General features: G+C 42.2%; 1 protein-coding gene across 1 annotated transcript in view; it reads left to right on the top strand.

Moving 5' to 3' along the window:
- LOC140212452 (adenylate cyclase type 2-like) overlaps window positions 1–16,229 on the top strand; it is a 507,180-nt gene that overhangs the window by 200,581 nt on the left and 290,370 nt on the right. Inside the window, exons 2-3 of the mRNA XM_072283265.1 lie at window positions 2,751–3,264; window positions 14,005–14,202. Coding sequence (XP_072139366.1) covers window positions 3,067–3,264; window positions 14,005–14,202 — 396 coding nt within the window. The 5' untranslated portion in view covers window positions 2,751–3,066. The remainder of the gene's footprint in view (window positions 1–2,750; window positions 3,265–14,004; window positions 14,203–16,229) is intronic.

Below are 16,229 nucleotides of genomic sequence, written 5' to 3'. Positions count from 1 at the left end.
CCAAAGCCAGTTAAGTGTAAACAAATCACCTACCCTAAAAAAAACTCACTCTAACACACCGTGGCGCCAAATTTATGGTTCTATCCAGGACCGAACTGGGAACTGTTCACATGTGAGGCAAATATGTTAACCATTACACCATAAAACCCAGTACATTTACTCTGTCAGACAGATTTCTCTTTGGGATATTTCTGCAATTTCCATCTATGTTTAGCATCACATACACGCTCACAGGAGTAAATGTGAAGATTGGACATTCTCACAAGGGAATTTTTAATTGTCTTGAATAGATTTTAAAAACTTGTTTTTTGAGAACGTTTAAAAGCATTTAAGACATAGGAATCGTAATTCTTCAGTTTTCAACACTGAACCTCCTTTGCATCTTATGGTGGCTGAAGAATTCTACGCTTAATCCCTTGCATCAGATCATGCAGACCTACATACTCCCCTGGTCTGTTGGATTATTGAGAAAATGAAGCTGCTGATATCTTGGTCTCAGTGCAATTTTGTTCTGCTATCAATCACATTCATTGCTTCTGGGAAGATTTTTGTTTTGTCTGAAACTTCTACGCAGCTAACCCTTGGGCAACACCACAGGCACCAAGTCGCTGAAATCTGAAATGTACTGCCCTCTATCAGGAAAGCTAGAAAAGTGGGAGGGAGGAATCTCCTCTCCTCCATGCCTAGGCCATATCCGTTCCTGGGATGGCGGGTGAAGTGGAGGAAGCAGGGGTCCTACACATATTGTGTACCAGAATTTCACTGGAAGTCCTCGTATTGTTGGCCTTGACCTTGACTAAATACAGCTCAGCAATAGGACTTTGATGAGTGATACCAGTCTGCTTGACTTAACTGGATCCCAAGAAGCCACATACAGTATGTTAAAATCATAGGATTTGTCAATAGATGAGTGTTTTTTGTTAAAGCAATCCAATTCTCCCTCCTCAACCCCTCAACTACTCCTAGCTCATATCCCTCAGAAGTAAGGAAGCAAAAAGTTGTCTGGGATAGTGGTCTGGGACAGTGGTCTGGGGTTCATGAGCAGAGGTGAGAAATCTTCACCTTCTCAATGATCGGATACGATCCCTGTCCTGAGTGTGTACTTAAGCCATGCAAGAAGCCAGAACAGGCAAGTGTTGTGCTTCTCTATTCTTAAATCAATATTCGGTAACTCCAAGCATGGTTATGCTGTCAAAAATATGTGTTTCACTTGGGAATGATGACCTTTTAGAAAATGCCTACCAACATTGATAGAGTTGTTAAGAAGGTGTATGGTATATTGACCTTCATTAGTTGAGGAATTGAGTTCAAGCCACAAAGTGATGTTGCAGCTCTATAAAACATTTGGAGTACTGTGTTAGGCACTGGTTGCCCCAACAAAGGAAGGATGTAGAGGATTTAGAGAGACTTACCTGGATGGGGATAGGTTGAGTGAGTTAGGGCTTTTCTATTTGGAGTGAAGGATGATGAGAGGTGACTTGATAGAGATGTACAAGATCATAAGAGGTATACATTGAATGGATAGCCAGAGACTTTTACCCAGGGTGGAGATGGCTAATACAAGAGGGCGTAGAATTAAGGTGATTGGAGGAAAGTATAGGTGGGATGTCAGAGGTAATATTTTTGCACAGAGACTGGTGAGTGTGTGGAATACCCTGCCGGGGTGGTAGTTGAGTCAGATATATTAGGGACATTTCAGAAACACTTAGATAGGTATGGATGATTTTTAAAAATGGGGTGAAAGATTATATTGCTCCTAGGTTAAAAGGTCAGCACAATATTGTGGGCCGAAGGGCCTGTACTATGCTGTAATGTTTGATGTACTAACATTGCTGTGGCTTGCAAATGAGTCTGGGGACAATGAGGGCAATTCACCCTGGAGACAGTGTGGACAAACAGGAGAAGCTGGGGGTTGGGGTGCAGTGCGCGCAGGGTAAGGGAGGAGTCTAAAGGAGAAGAATATAAGGTTATTAATCACAATGGCTGAAGCAATAGTACAGAAACGAATGGCACATATTTCAGATCTTCCCATCACACGCAATGGATTTTGTATTCTAGGAAGGTAGAATTCTCAGTAGTTATTTCAAAATAATTGTCTTTCTATTTGTCAAACTACTTTCTGGATTTCCAGGAAAATGCATCGAAGGATTAATGTGATCACACCAACAGAATAACGTAATTGATTAGTAGAAAAGATTAACTGCATAGAGAGTGGAATTTGACAGATGACTCATTTGATACATTTTGTTTTCCTGTTATATTTGGCTTTAAGGTCTCCAGTGTATGTATCCCGTAAAGGTGCTAAGATACCTCCCGTAGTAGAGGGGTGAATGCTGGCAAGCACATTAAAGCTGAGCTGCTGATGGATGAGTTGCAGCCTACTTACATTCTTCCAGCAGCTGTGGAAATAACACGCAATCCCCCGTTACAAGTAAAACTTCCCCTGTGCAGATGTCATATGCTTTTTTATTATTATACACGTGCAGCCTGTGTCACGCACGATGATTTTGTGCGATGAAATGTCTCTTATTTAGTTGCATCCGATCGTACTGCTAAAATTCCGAACATACTGGAGGTAAACATGAGCTGCCATTCATTTCATCGGATTATATCTTTAATTATTCTACTGGCTAAGAAAGAATTCTCTTCATGGCTTATTAGGTTCACGGCTCACTTTATTTACCGTGTTTCATGCGTGTAGTTATATCTTATGCCATAATGAGTTAACTAACATCAGATGTCTTTTCCAGGATACTGTATCCAGTCGAGCGGGACACCGATCACAAAAGAATGAGACTGTTGCTCGTCAATTGAAAGCCGTTTGCTACTGTCGTTTCACATCGATTATCGGAAGGGACCCATTCTCCGGGATGATGCATTTTGACTGAGGTCAGTTGTACCCTCTCCTCTGCACCTCGGTCTCGCTCGCAGTCCGCTCCGCGATCGCCACCGCTCAACATGTTGCTTCAGCGATATGGCCGGGATAGGCTCCCTCGGCTGCACCTTGCTGACTTTGTAACAGTTAATTGAGAGTTGAAAAGCTTGACTGCTGATTATTTTTTATTAATGTGGCAAGACGCAATGAGGAGGAGACGGTATCTGCTTAACAGAACTGACGATGTCCCAGCTAAACAGAAGTCAACCGACTGGCTCTACGAGTCGTATTACTGCATGAGCCAACAGCATCCGCTGATTGTTTTCTTGCTTCTAATTGTGATGGGAGCCTGTTTATCACTACTCGCTGTCTTCTTTGCTTCAGGGCTGGTAAGATCCTTTATTACCTGAAATTCTTAGTGAAGTATGTCTATTTCCATCATTCCAGCATTAGTATAAAAGGTAGCCATCATATTGATTTTAATTTAGCATTCGAGCTGTAGCTGTTACATCCTTCACACATTCCCACTGCTGTTAATTTCTTCAATAAATGGCATTGAGGATGAGTGCATTGACTGGTTTTGCAATTAGCAGCTTGTAGTAAATGCGCGGACGGAGTCTGTCGTTAACTGATGGAAGCCAGTCAGAATGTGCTGGGAGCAGAGAGCATCTCTGCGGTATGCAACGTCCCAGCACTTGCTGAAGAGCTCTAAGTTTCTTCAACTGCCACTGGTGTTGAAAAGAGAGAAAAAACATTTCCACAAAATGCTGAATAAAGCAAAAAAAAACCCCTAATTTTGATAAAATAATACTTTTATATAGAAAGAACTGAAAGCAAAGCAATATAAATTTAGAGCAGTGCTCATAATAATGATACAAATGATTTGCCAAATTCGTGAACTGGTTATATTCACGTTCACGTCAATGTGGACATCTTTGCTTTTGTTACCAACTGAAATGCAATGACGTAAAAACTTTAGAAAATTTATTATGTTTCAAAAGCTGTTGTGTTGAATGGATTATCACTTTTGTTAAGACTTTCAGCAATGGCTTATTTCAGAAGCTTATTACTGAATTTCCCCATCATTGTTTCTTCTAAAGCAGTGGTTCCCATACCCTCCTCCAAGAATTCTTTGTTGAATCGTACTCAAAATGCACAGCCAAATTTTCTTTATTTCAAATAATTCTGGACGTAAGTAAACTCTGATTAATGCCAGACTAATATTTCTCAATGCAGGCAACTGATTTGTTCCCGTTTCCAATGAAGGAGGGAAGGGTATTATGATGCACGATAAACTGCTGCCTGAAAAAAATGTCCTTACAAAACAAAAGCGCTGAAATTAGGCCTGGTAGCAGTCATCTTTGGGGAAAATCCGTGAAGACACTGTCTTGCACTCACTGAAGCCTTGCTACACGTGGTTAAAAAAAGGCGATGCAGATACAGGATAGCAAGATAACCAACTGAGTACTGGCAATCCGTTCATTTTAGAACTTGGTGTTCAAGCTTTGACTTTTCATGAACCCTTATGTCAAAATATGTCTTCAGCAGCGGACTGATTCAATTTCAGATTCCGATTGATTTATCATATGTACATCAAAACAAACAGTGCACCTAAGGACAGGACTCCATCCCATGATCTTAAAGTGGTCATGAACCATCTCAAGTAAGGTAGATTTCCTCTCTGGTGAGACTCTTTAAGTTTATTTTTGAGCTTTAGAGAATTTTTTCAAGATGTGGAAGTCTCCTGGCTTTGCACTGACTTTATGGAGGGAGAGGGAGAGAGGAAGAAAGAGAGAGAGAGAAAGGGAGGGGTGGAGAGAGAGAGAGAGATCACCTTACACATTTAATCTTTCACCCTTAGCCCTTGACTTCTAGTTCTAGTCTCACCCAATCTCAGTAGAAACATCCTGCTTGCATTTACCCTATCTATACCCCTCATAATTTAGTATTCCTCTATCAAATCTCCCTTCAATCTTTTACATTCCAGGGAATGAAGTTCTTTGCTTTCTTTCCTTCTAACTCAGGTCCTCCAGACCTGACAGCATCCTTGTAAATCTTCTCTGTACTCTTTCAACTGTATTGACATCCTTCCTGTAGGTAGGTGATCAGAACTGCGCACAATACTCCAAATTAGACCTCATCAACATCTTAAACAACTTCAAGATAATATTCCAACTCCTGTACTCAATACTTTGATGTATGAAGGCCAATATGCCAAAAAGTTTCTTTACAGCCCTATCTACCTGTAACACAACTTTCAATGAATTATGGACCTTTATTCACAGATCCCTTGGTTCTACCACACTCCTCATTGCCCTACCATTCACTGTGTAAGATCTACCCTGGTTGGTCCTACCAAAGTACAACTCCTCACACTTGTCTGCATTAAATTCAGTCTTCCATTTTACAACCTATTTTGCCAGCTGATACAGATCCCACTACAAGCTTTGATACTGCACCCCTAATCTTGGTGTCATCCGCAAATTTGCTGATCCAGTTAACCACAATATCATCCCGATCGTTGATATAGATAACAAACATCAACAGTTCCAGCACGGATCCCTGTGGCACTCCAGTAGTCACAGACCTCCACTCAGAGAGGCATCTATCTACTACCATACTCTGACTTCTCACAATGCCAATGTCTAATCCAATTTACTACCCTATCTTGAATGCCAAATGACTGAACCTTCTTGCCAAACTCCTATGCAGGACCTTGTCAAATACCTTGCTGAAGTCCATTTAGGCAACATCCACTGCCTTGCCTTCATTATCTTCCCTGGTAACTTCCTTGAAAACTCTATAAGATTGGTTAGGCAAGACCTGTAACACACAAAGCTATGGTGACTATCCCTAATCAGTACTTGTTTATCCTAATACTCACTTATCCGGTCCCTTCAACTATCTTCCAATAACTTTCCCACTATTGATGTCAGGCTCACTGGCCTATAATTTTTCTGGCTTACTTTGAGGGCCTTTCTTAAACAACATTAGCTGTCCTCGAATCCACTGGTACCTCACCTATCACTAAGGATGATTTAAATATCTCTGCTAGGCTGCTGCAAGTTTTGCACTTGTTTCCTGTAGGGTCCGATTGGAACACCTTGTCAGGGACTGGGGATTTGTCCACCCTAATTTGCCACAAGAGAACAGACGTCTTTATTGAGTCCATGACCTCGCAGCTGCTTTGCCTCACTTCAGTAGACTCTATCTTCCGAGTAAATACGATGCAAAATATCCATTTAAGATCTCCCCCATCTCTTTTGGCTCCACGCGTAATTACCATTCTGGTCTTCCAGAGGACCAGTTTTGGCTCTTGGAACCCTTTTGCTCTTAATATATCTGCAGAAACCCTTAGGATTCTCCTTCACCTTGTCTGCTAAAGCAAACTCATGTCTCCTTTTGACCCTCCTGATTTCCTTCTTAAGTGTTCTCTTGCATTTCCTGTACTCCTCAAGTACCTCATTTGTTCCTACCTGCCTATGCCTGCAATGCACTTCCTTTTTTTCTTAACCAGGGCCTCAATATCTCTAAACCTGTTATCCTGACAAGTTTACAGCCACATACAAGCTTTGTACTCTCTAAATTTCACTTTTGAACGCCTCCCACTTACCAAGTACACTTTTGCCAGAAAACAGCCTGTCCCAATCCACACTTGCCGGATCCTTTCTGATGCCATCAAAATTGGCGTTTTTTTCCAGTTTAATATCTCAATCCACAAACCGGCATATTTACTTTGAAACTAACGGCATTGTGATCAGTAGATGCAAAGTGTTCCCCTACACTAACTTCTGTCACCTGCCCTGTCTCATTCCCTAAAGCAGATCAAGTACTACACACTCTCTCATTGGGACTTCTTGTACTGATTTAAGGCAGCTTTCCTCAACACATTTGACAAACTCTATCCTATCTAGTCCTTTTACAGTATGTGAGTCCCAGTCAATATTTGGAAAGTTAAAATCACGTACTATCACAACATTATGTTTCTTGCAACAGTCTGCGTTCTCTCTACAAATTTGTTCCTCTAAATCCCCCAGACCCTTGGGCGGTCTATAATATAGCCTTTTTTATGTGGTCATACCTTTCTTATTCCTCAGTTCCATCCATAAAGCCTCACGAGATGAGTTCTCCATTCTGTCCTGACAGAGCACAGCCATGACATTTTTTCTGACCACCCCTCTTCCTTTAATCCTTCCTGGTCTATCATGTCTAAAACAATGGAACCCTGGAATATTGAGCTGCCAGTCCTCCCCTTCTGCAATCAAGTCTCACTAATGGCTACAATATCATAATTACAGGTGTTGATCTGTGCCTTTTCTACAATTCTTGCATTGAGATATATACAGCGCCGAACATTAGTCCCACCTTGCTCAACCTTTTGACTCCTGGTTTTGCCTGTGGTCTTAACAACATGTCTCCACAACCACTCCACTATTTGTTCTGGCACTCCGGTTCCCATCCCCCTGCAACTCTAGTTTAAACCAGCCCCCTGCCCCATGCAGTATTAGCAAACCTTCCCACTTCCCATTAGTCCCCTCCAGTTAAGGTACAAGCCACCTCTTCTGCATGGGTCCCACCTTCCCTGGAAGTGAGCCCAATGTTTGTAGCTTTTCATTATTTGCCTCCTTTTGCTTGGCTGCAAAAACCACAATGCTGCCAATGAAGTATTGGACAAGAAGGGTGCATTTACTTTGGTCATAAGGATTCAGCAGACCCTGAGAATGACACCACCAAAATTTTGCCTGGAGCTAGTGACACTGTTCAAAATTCTTCTGCAGGATACCAGCAGATGGGGGGATTTTACAAGGATTTCAAGCTTCACTTTTGTGCAGGTTGATCCTGACCACATGAAATCACTGTTTTTGGGAACTGTGTGTTGACTTTGCCCTACATCAAAACTGCGAGGGACTTCCATGCCCCATCTTTCACGCATTGAGTAAATATAAACTGCAAGGCACAGAGGTCCACAGGTGGAGGCTTTTAGATACATGAATATGAAGAGATTGGGGGGTGCAGATGACACACAAAGAGAACATTCGATATGAACTGCCATCAAGATCAGCATAACATCATGGGCCGAATAGCCTGTACTGCTCTATGTTTTCATAGTGTGCACACAGTTCACAAGAAAAGTTGAACTCCACTTCTACATTGGAAAGAATGGACTCTGAATTATGTACAAAATACTCTTTGAATTTTTTTTTTGAAATGATGAATGCAGGCTTTCTGGTTTTCGTTCCAATAGGACTGGCATGTCATTATCCAGTCCTCTGCATCTGTGCACAGTTACCCTGTCAGAGATTTATCTGTGTGTCCCACAGCATCATTACCACAAACTGAAGCCTGGACTATTCTTCACCCTTTGCCTGGTTCCCAGTCACTTGTGCCCAGCGCCGCGCCATGCACGAATCCTGATTTTACAATGTTTTCTAGATTTTGCCGGGTGCTATATCAAGCAGCAGGGAGTTTTAAATCCAGTGATTTTGTTTATTATCATTACCACCTTTTTCTGCTCTGCGTGGCCTTGGTTGGTGACAGATCATGGTCTATCTGTAAAGAGGAAAATAGAACATAGAACCCCAGTGCAGACCCTTCAACCCACAATATTGTGCTAGCACTTTATCTTACTCTAAGATGAATCTAACCCTTACCTCCCACATAGCCCTGATTTTTTTCTATTATCCATGAGCCTAACTAAGAGCTTCTTAAATGCCCCTGATGCATCTGTCCCTATCAACACCCCCAGCAGGGCATTCCATGCACCACCAATCTGTAAAAGAAACTTACTCTGACTTCCCACCCACCTATAATTTCCTCAATCTCCTTAAAATTATGTCCCCCTCATATTAGCCATTTCTGCCCTTAGAAAAAAGTCTGGCTGTCCACTTGATCTATGTCTTTTATCAACTTCTACACCTCTATCGAGTCACTTCTCATCCTCCTTTACTCCAAACAGAAAAGCACTAAGCTCATCAGACATGTTCTCTAATCCAGACAACTTCCTAGTGAATCTCCTTTGCACCCTCTCTAAAGCTTCTACATCCTATAATGAGACAACCATCAGTGAACACAATTTTCCAGGTGTGGTCTTCCCAGGGTTTTACAGAGCTGCAACATTTCCTCATGGCTTATGAACTCAGCCCCCTGGCTAATGAAGGCCATCACAGCATCCAGCTTCTTAACCACCCTCTCAGCATGCACAACAACTTTGAGGGATCTGTGGACATGGACCCCAAGGTCCCTCTGTTCCACCACGCTGCTAAGAATCCTGCCATTAACCTGGTATTCTGCCTTCAAATTCAACTTTCCAAGATAACTCACTTCATACTTCTCTGGGCTGAACTCCATCTCTGACTTCTCAGCCCAGCTCTGCTTCCTGTCAATGTCCCGTTATAACCAACAACGACCTTCTACGCGACCCCACAACTCCACCAATCTTTGTGTTGTCTATAATTACAGGGGTGAGTTCGTGATGAGAGTTTTCGCAGTGAGGTTTGAAGTAAGATGGTTGTCACCCATCTGTCTTGAAGGACAATGGGTGATGATTCAAGATTCAAGATTCAAAAAACTTTATTGTCATTCTAACCATACATCAGCTCTGCAGGGCAGAATGAGACAGCGTTCCTCAGGGGCGGTGCAATCATAACATAACAAACGCAACACTAAATAATAAACATCACAATAAATAGTAAAGCACAACAGCCACATGTCAGTTAAATCAGTTATAAGTGTCCAGTGCAAGATAAAAGTGTCCAAAGCAGAGTCAGGTAGAGCAGCTATTTAGCAGTCTGACTGCCTGTGGGAGGAAGCTGTTTAGTAGCCTTGTGGTTTTAGTTTTGATGCTCCTGTAACGTTTGCCTGATGGCAGAAGAACAAACAGTTCATGGAGAAGGTGTGAGGGGTCTTTAATGATGTACCGTGTCTTCTGGAGGCATCGACTCTGAAAGAGGTCTTGGACAGAAGGTAGGGAGACCCCAATAACCTTCTCTGTTCCTGCTCTCTGCTCTGGTCATCATTACAAGCCTGGGCAGAAGGAACAGAGATCCTGAGGTCTCCCTCTCAGCCTCACCAGTGTAGTCTAAAGGAAAGCTTATCAAGCAATATGTTTGGCACCAGCTCTGCTACAGGAGTAGCTGGAATTGTCTGTCTGGGTTTACTCCTGTAGCCTTCGTCTCTCCTGAGGCTGCCCACCAGGCAGTGGGGCTATCTATCCATACCTGGGGAACTGGTTCACGAACACCATGGTACGTCCTCATGTCCGTGGGCCTGTGTGCTGGGTGTACAGGGGCCAGACCTCCTCCCCGTCCTCTGTAGATTGGCTTGTCTGAAAGGAGTTCAGTTTCTGTGTGTCACCAGCGAGATGGCATTAGATGAGGCTTGCAGTTGGAGAGCTATGCACTGGCAGGGAGAGACTTAAACATTCAGCTCTCCTTTTCGCAAGACTGCTAGCCAGTGGTGGGAGCTGAAAGTGAGAGTGACAAGCACTACCCACTACACTACCATGCTAGACGCACCACACCAACCATTTCGACGCTTTTGAAGTAAGAATTACATACTTCAACCACCCATAGCTTGAATTTTTTTAACTGTGTCTAATCTGTTTATAGGATGGGTAGTAAATTTCTGTTTGGTGAGTCCTGGGTACATAGTGCATCAGCTAGTGCTTGAGGCTAGTAGTATATTTTGGCAAGATATGATCTTTGATGTGCATTCATTGACTTTAACCACTTATGTCAGATAATTGAAGTTCTTGTGGCATTGCATTTATTCCTCATGATTTCGCGTTGTTAATGCCCAGAGCCATCTGCTCCATCTGCCTTAAAAGTGTGTATTTCTCCCTTCCACTTCCATTACCCAGCCTATTGTGCAGTGTTCAAAATACTGTGTATCTTGCTCTCTCTCATATTGCACCATCCTCCAGTTTCCAGGATCATTTTCAATTCTGGAATGCAAGCTCGCATCTGCTGCAGACACATTGCATAAGCACAGGGGATTCAGCAGATGCTGGAAATCGAGAGTAACACGTACACATTGCTGAAGGCACTCAGCAGGTCAGGCAGCATCTATGCAGAGAATTAACAGCACACATTTTGGCCGAGACCCTTCATCAGGACTGGAAAGGAAGTGGGAAGGAACCAGAATAAGACAGTCGGGGAAGGAGTACAAGCTGGCAGATGATAGGTGAAGCTAGGTGAGGGGGAACGTGGATGGGTGTGAAGATGGTGACAGGTGGAAAAGGCAAAGGGCTGAAGAAGAAGAGTGTCTTCAAAAGGTACATATCTTCTTTAAGAGATACATGTTAGCATTAACTGAAATTAGTATCTCTTAACATTGACAGAAACCTTAGAAGGTTTCCAATGATTCTAACCGGATGGTGCAATCACGACCAGAGGATTGCTTGGAAGTAGCTTTCTGGCCATCTTGGTGGATAATTACATGTCGCGATCACTGGATGACATTTTTGCCGGCTGATGAATTTAAGAACAGCAGCAGACTATGCTGTTTATGTAACTGGTGCATGTTGTGTAATATAATTTAAAATGCACAGAGTAAAGGTAAGAGTTTGTCCTAGGTGAAACAAGTGTGCTAAAAATTATTTTTATCAAAGTGGGCTGCCCATGTGTCCATTTCAAAACCCTTCTGTGGCAACTTGCTGGAGTATGTAGCAGAGAAGCATCATGCAAACTCCAAGAAGGAGATAGCTCATTCAAGCAACTATTTATACGCCATGTGGAGCATCAATTTTTTTTTTGCTGTTGCCACTGACATATCCAAAATATTCATTTCTATGTTCTCCACCAGACCCTGAGGACACTGATATTTAGAAAATACATATTGTACTCCACAAATTCAGTCATGTTCCATGCACACTATTTCTCAATTTTAAGGGCACTTACACCACTATGTAGCGATGATCCAAATTTATTGGGTCAGATTGAGCTAACTGGTTGAGAACTCCCAGCATGCAATTGCTCCCAGATGAGGGAATCCTCAGCTGATACAAATCTCGAGAGTTCTGTGCCTGATCGTCATGCAACCTTCCCTCGTTTCTTTTCCTGGATTCCCAATCCACTTGGGGTTCCTATCCAGTGACAGCCTGCCCTGGAGTTGGAGGCCTGTAGTTTGTGTGTGAGTGGGTGGGAAAGGGGCTTGTTCCTGATATTGTTTTATTGCTGCTGTTGCTGTGTTGTTCTGTTGAACATTGTGGGCATGTTACAGTGACATCAGAATTGTGCTGACTCTTGTGCACATCCTTAAAGATAAAAATTAGGTTTATTTGTCATGTATACATCAAGACACTACACTGCACTGCACAGGACCGAAAGAAGTTGCAGAGGGTTGTAAATTTAGTCGGCTCCATCTTGGGTACTGGCCTACAAAGTACCCAGGACGTCTTCAAGGAGCAGTGTCTCAGAAAGGCAGCGTCCATTATTAAGGACCTCCAGCACCCAGGGCATGTCCTTTCCTCACTGTAACCATCAGGTAGGAGGTACAGAACCTGAAGGCACACACTCAGCAATTCAGGAACAGCTTCTTCCCCTCTGCCATCTGATTCCTAAATGGACATTGAACCCTCACTTTTTAATATATACTATTTCTGTTTTTTGCATGGTTTTTAATCTACTCAATACAGTATACGTATACTGCACTTTATTTATTTATTTTCTTCCATATTATGTTCTACATCGAACTGCTGCTGCTAAGTTAACAAACTTCACAACACATGCCGATGATAATAGACCTGATTCTGAAACATACAGTGAAATACATCATTTGCGCAAATCAAATTGCAGAGGGTTTTGCTGGGCAGCCAGCAAGTCTCGCCATGCTTCCCACACCAACGTAGAATGCCCACAGTTCACTAACCCTAACCATACATCTTTGGAATGGGAGAGGAAATGGAGCACCTGGAACAAACCCACACAGGGAGTCACGGGAAGAATGTGAAACAAATTTTGCAGGGATTGAATTCCTATCCTACAACTGGCACTTGAAAGAGTGCAGAGAAAATTTACAAGGATGTTGCCAGGACATGAGGACCTGAGTTACAGGGAAAGGTTGAACACGTTAGGTCTTTATTCCTAGGTGTGCAGGAGAATGAGGGTAGACCTTATAGAGGTGTACAAAGTTATGGGGAGTATAGATAAGGTGAATGCAGGCCGGCTTTCTTTTCTCAGGTTGGGTGAGACTAGAACTAGAAGCCATAGGTTTAGAGTGAAAGGCAAAATAAATGTATAAGGAAACAAATTATGAGCTTTTGACAATTAGAGGATGCAAAATTGCAGAATTCCAATTATTCCATAAGGAGAAGCTCTTTTTAGTTAATATTTCTACTGAAAACACGAGGCTTGTGAAAAAAATAGGAGTTTTGTTTGCTTTCCAACCTGCCTTTATCAAGTTAGGACTTCCTGAGAGGAGTATAAGTTCAAAGTAAATTTATTGTCAAGGTATGTATATGTCACCATCTACTACCCTGAGATTTATTTTAAAGCACACTAAATAAATAGGTTATGATCAAATCATTTTTTAATGATTAAAATTATATAACCTAGTCAAAAATACAAGGGTTACTGAAACCTCAGTTAACGAATTGTACGTACATTGCGCAATTGGGAATATTTTAGCCATTTAATAGTGAGGATGTTGAGTAGAGATATTTCAGCAAAAAAGTAAGAACTTCCATCGGATAGAACATAATTTATATCCATTTAATTAGTTGTTCTGAATTGTGGCATTATAAATATGGCTTTTAATTGCATTTTAAGTAAGTCAATAATGTTTGTTCCACAGCACAGCAATAAGTGTGACAAAAACAAATACAGAAACTGCTCTAAGTACCCAGTAGGCGAGCCATATTTGTGAAACATGAAAAGTTTTAAATTGAGGGTTAGTTTTTTTCTAATGTATTAACTTGTATCACATATACCATAATTAAATAGAATTAGTTGAATTTATGAAGCTAATAGCACACATTTTGGACCAGTGGATGATAGAAATGTTTGAAGCTGATTGAAGAAAATGCTTTGTCTTTGCAAGTTTTGCTCGTAATTGATATTGCTAAATGCATAAATCATCCCAGACATACAGTGAGAGTATTTTTAACCAATTTTTCATTTCTTTTATCCCAGGATATCGAAGACCATGTGGCTTTCCTAATAACCGTTCCAACCGCTTTGGCTATATTCTTCACAATTTTTGTTCTGGTCTGCATGGAGGCAGTATTCCGGAAGCTACTGCACGTGTTTTCTCTTGTAGTTTGGGTGTGCCTGGTTGCTATGGGTTACCTCTTCATGTGTTTTGGTGGTATCATTTCTCCATGGGATCAGGTAAGAGTGCTGAAATGCAATGGAATATGATTTTGTCAGTCAACAGTAACATTTATACATAGACTATTTTACACTGGAGCTTTTCTTCTTTGACACATGATCGTTAGGGGTATATCATAACCACCTAGTAAGCGCTAATTGAAAGAAAATAAATATGATTAGCACAATTGCAACATTGAACCTCACCTTCTGGTTCCTCATTAAGTAGGGAACAGGTAGGGACATTTGATACACTCTTAGATAGGCAGATGGGAGATAGAAGAGTGGAAGGATATGTAGGAGAGAAGGATTAAATGATTTCAGAGTAGTTAGATATATATATATAGGCATCCGTTAGTCTCGTGAGACCATGGATTTGCTCCTTGGAAAGTTTCCAGGGCGCAGGCCTGGGCAAGGTTGTATGGAAGACCAGCAGTTGCCCAAGCTGCAAGTCTCCCCTCTCCATGCCACCGATGTTGTCCAAGGGAAGGGCACTAGGGCCGATACGGCTTGGCACCGGTGTCGTCGCAGAGCAATGTGTGGTTAAGTGCCTTGCTCAAGGACACAACACGCTGCCTCAGCCGAGGCTCGAACTAGCAACCTTCAGATCACTAGACCGACACCTTAACCACTTGGCCACACGCCAACACCAGAGTAGTTAGAAGAGTTGGCACAACACTGTGGGCTGAAGGGCCTGTACTGTGCTCTCATGTTCTATGTTCTATGACTCCAAAAAAAAATTTTTAAATGCCATGATATTTGGCATTGGTATTGGTTTCTTTTTGTCACATCTACCAAGATACAATGAAAATCTTGTCTTGCATACTGTTTGTACAAATCAAATCATTGCACAGTGCATTGAGCTACAATAAGACAAAACAATAATAATGCAGAATAAGGAGTAAAAGATACCTAAAAAGGGCAGAACAGGTAAACGTTAAAGTACAAGATCATAACGAGGTAGATTGTGAGGCCAGGAGTACATCTTATCATACAAGAGGTCTGTTCAAGGGTCTGATAACAGTGGGATAGAAGCTATCTTTGAGCCTGGTGGTACGCGCTTTCAGGCTGTTGTCTTTTCTGACTGGTGGGAGAGAGGAGAAGAGAGCATGTCCGAGATGTGTGAAGTCTTTGATTGTGCTGACTGCTTTACTGAGGCAGTGAGATTACGGGCAAAGTCCACAGAGGGGTAGCCGGCTTTTGTGATGTGCTGAGTTGTGTCCGCTGCCCTCTGCAGTTTCTCGCAGCCACGTGCAGAGCAGTTGCTGTACGAAGCCTTTATGCATCCAGGCAGAATACTTTCTGTGGTGGATCAATTAAAAGAATCAGCAGGGATATGCTGAATTTCTTTAGCCTGCCTGAGAAAGTAGAAGTATTGGTGAGCTTTCTTGGCCATGACATCAATATAGTTGGACCAGAACATGTTCACATCTAGGAACATGAATCACTCAAGCCTCTCAACCTCTACACCAATGATGTAGACAGGAGCATGTGCACAGCCACCATTTCTGAAGTCAGTGACGTGCTCTTTTGTTTTGTTGACATTGAGGGAAAGGTTGTTGCCATGACACCATGTCACTAAGCTCTCTATCTCCTTCCTGTACTCTGAGTCATTGTTATTTGAGTTGAGCTTGTGAATTTGTTGCTTTGTGATTGTTTGCGTAGAAATTGCTCAATGTCTCCAAAAACACTGTTAGCTACACAGTTGATGATGGCCAGTAAACATTCTGCCTGTGGACCAGCTGCTGAAGGACTCATTAGTGCATGAGGCCAAAGATATTTTGCACAACTGTACAAGTCTTGTACACTCAAGAGCCTTCCATAACATGGTGTGCAGTGGAAATCTGGGAAGCTGATGGGAAGGTTTGACCTTGGGCACTGGATGGGTTGAGAAAGGAACTTAAGCCTAGCTCATTGTGGGAGGTTGGTCGTCTCATGGGAGGAAGGTAGGATCGATGACCTGGAATCTAGTTATGAAACACAAGAGATTCTGCAGATGCTGGAAATCCTGAGCATAACACACAAAAGGCTGGAGGAACTCAGCAGAT

Source organism: Mobula birostris, chromosome 19 (assembly GCF_030028105.1).
Source record: "Mobula birostris isolate sMobBir1 chromosome 19, sMobBir1.hap1, whole genome shotgun sequence".
Classification (NCBI taxonomy): domain Eukaryota; kingdom Metazoa; phylum Chordata; class Chondrichthyes; order Myliobatiformes; family Myliobatidae; genus Mobula; species Mobula birostris.
Note: the sequence above shows the minus strand (reverse complement) of the source record. Positions and strands in the feature narration are given on the sequence as shown.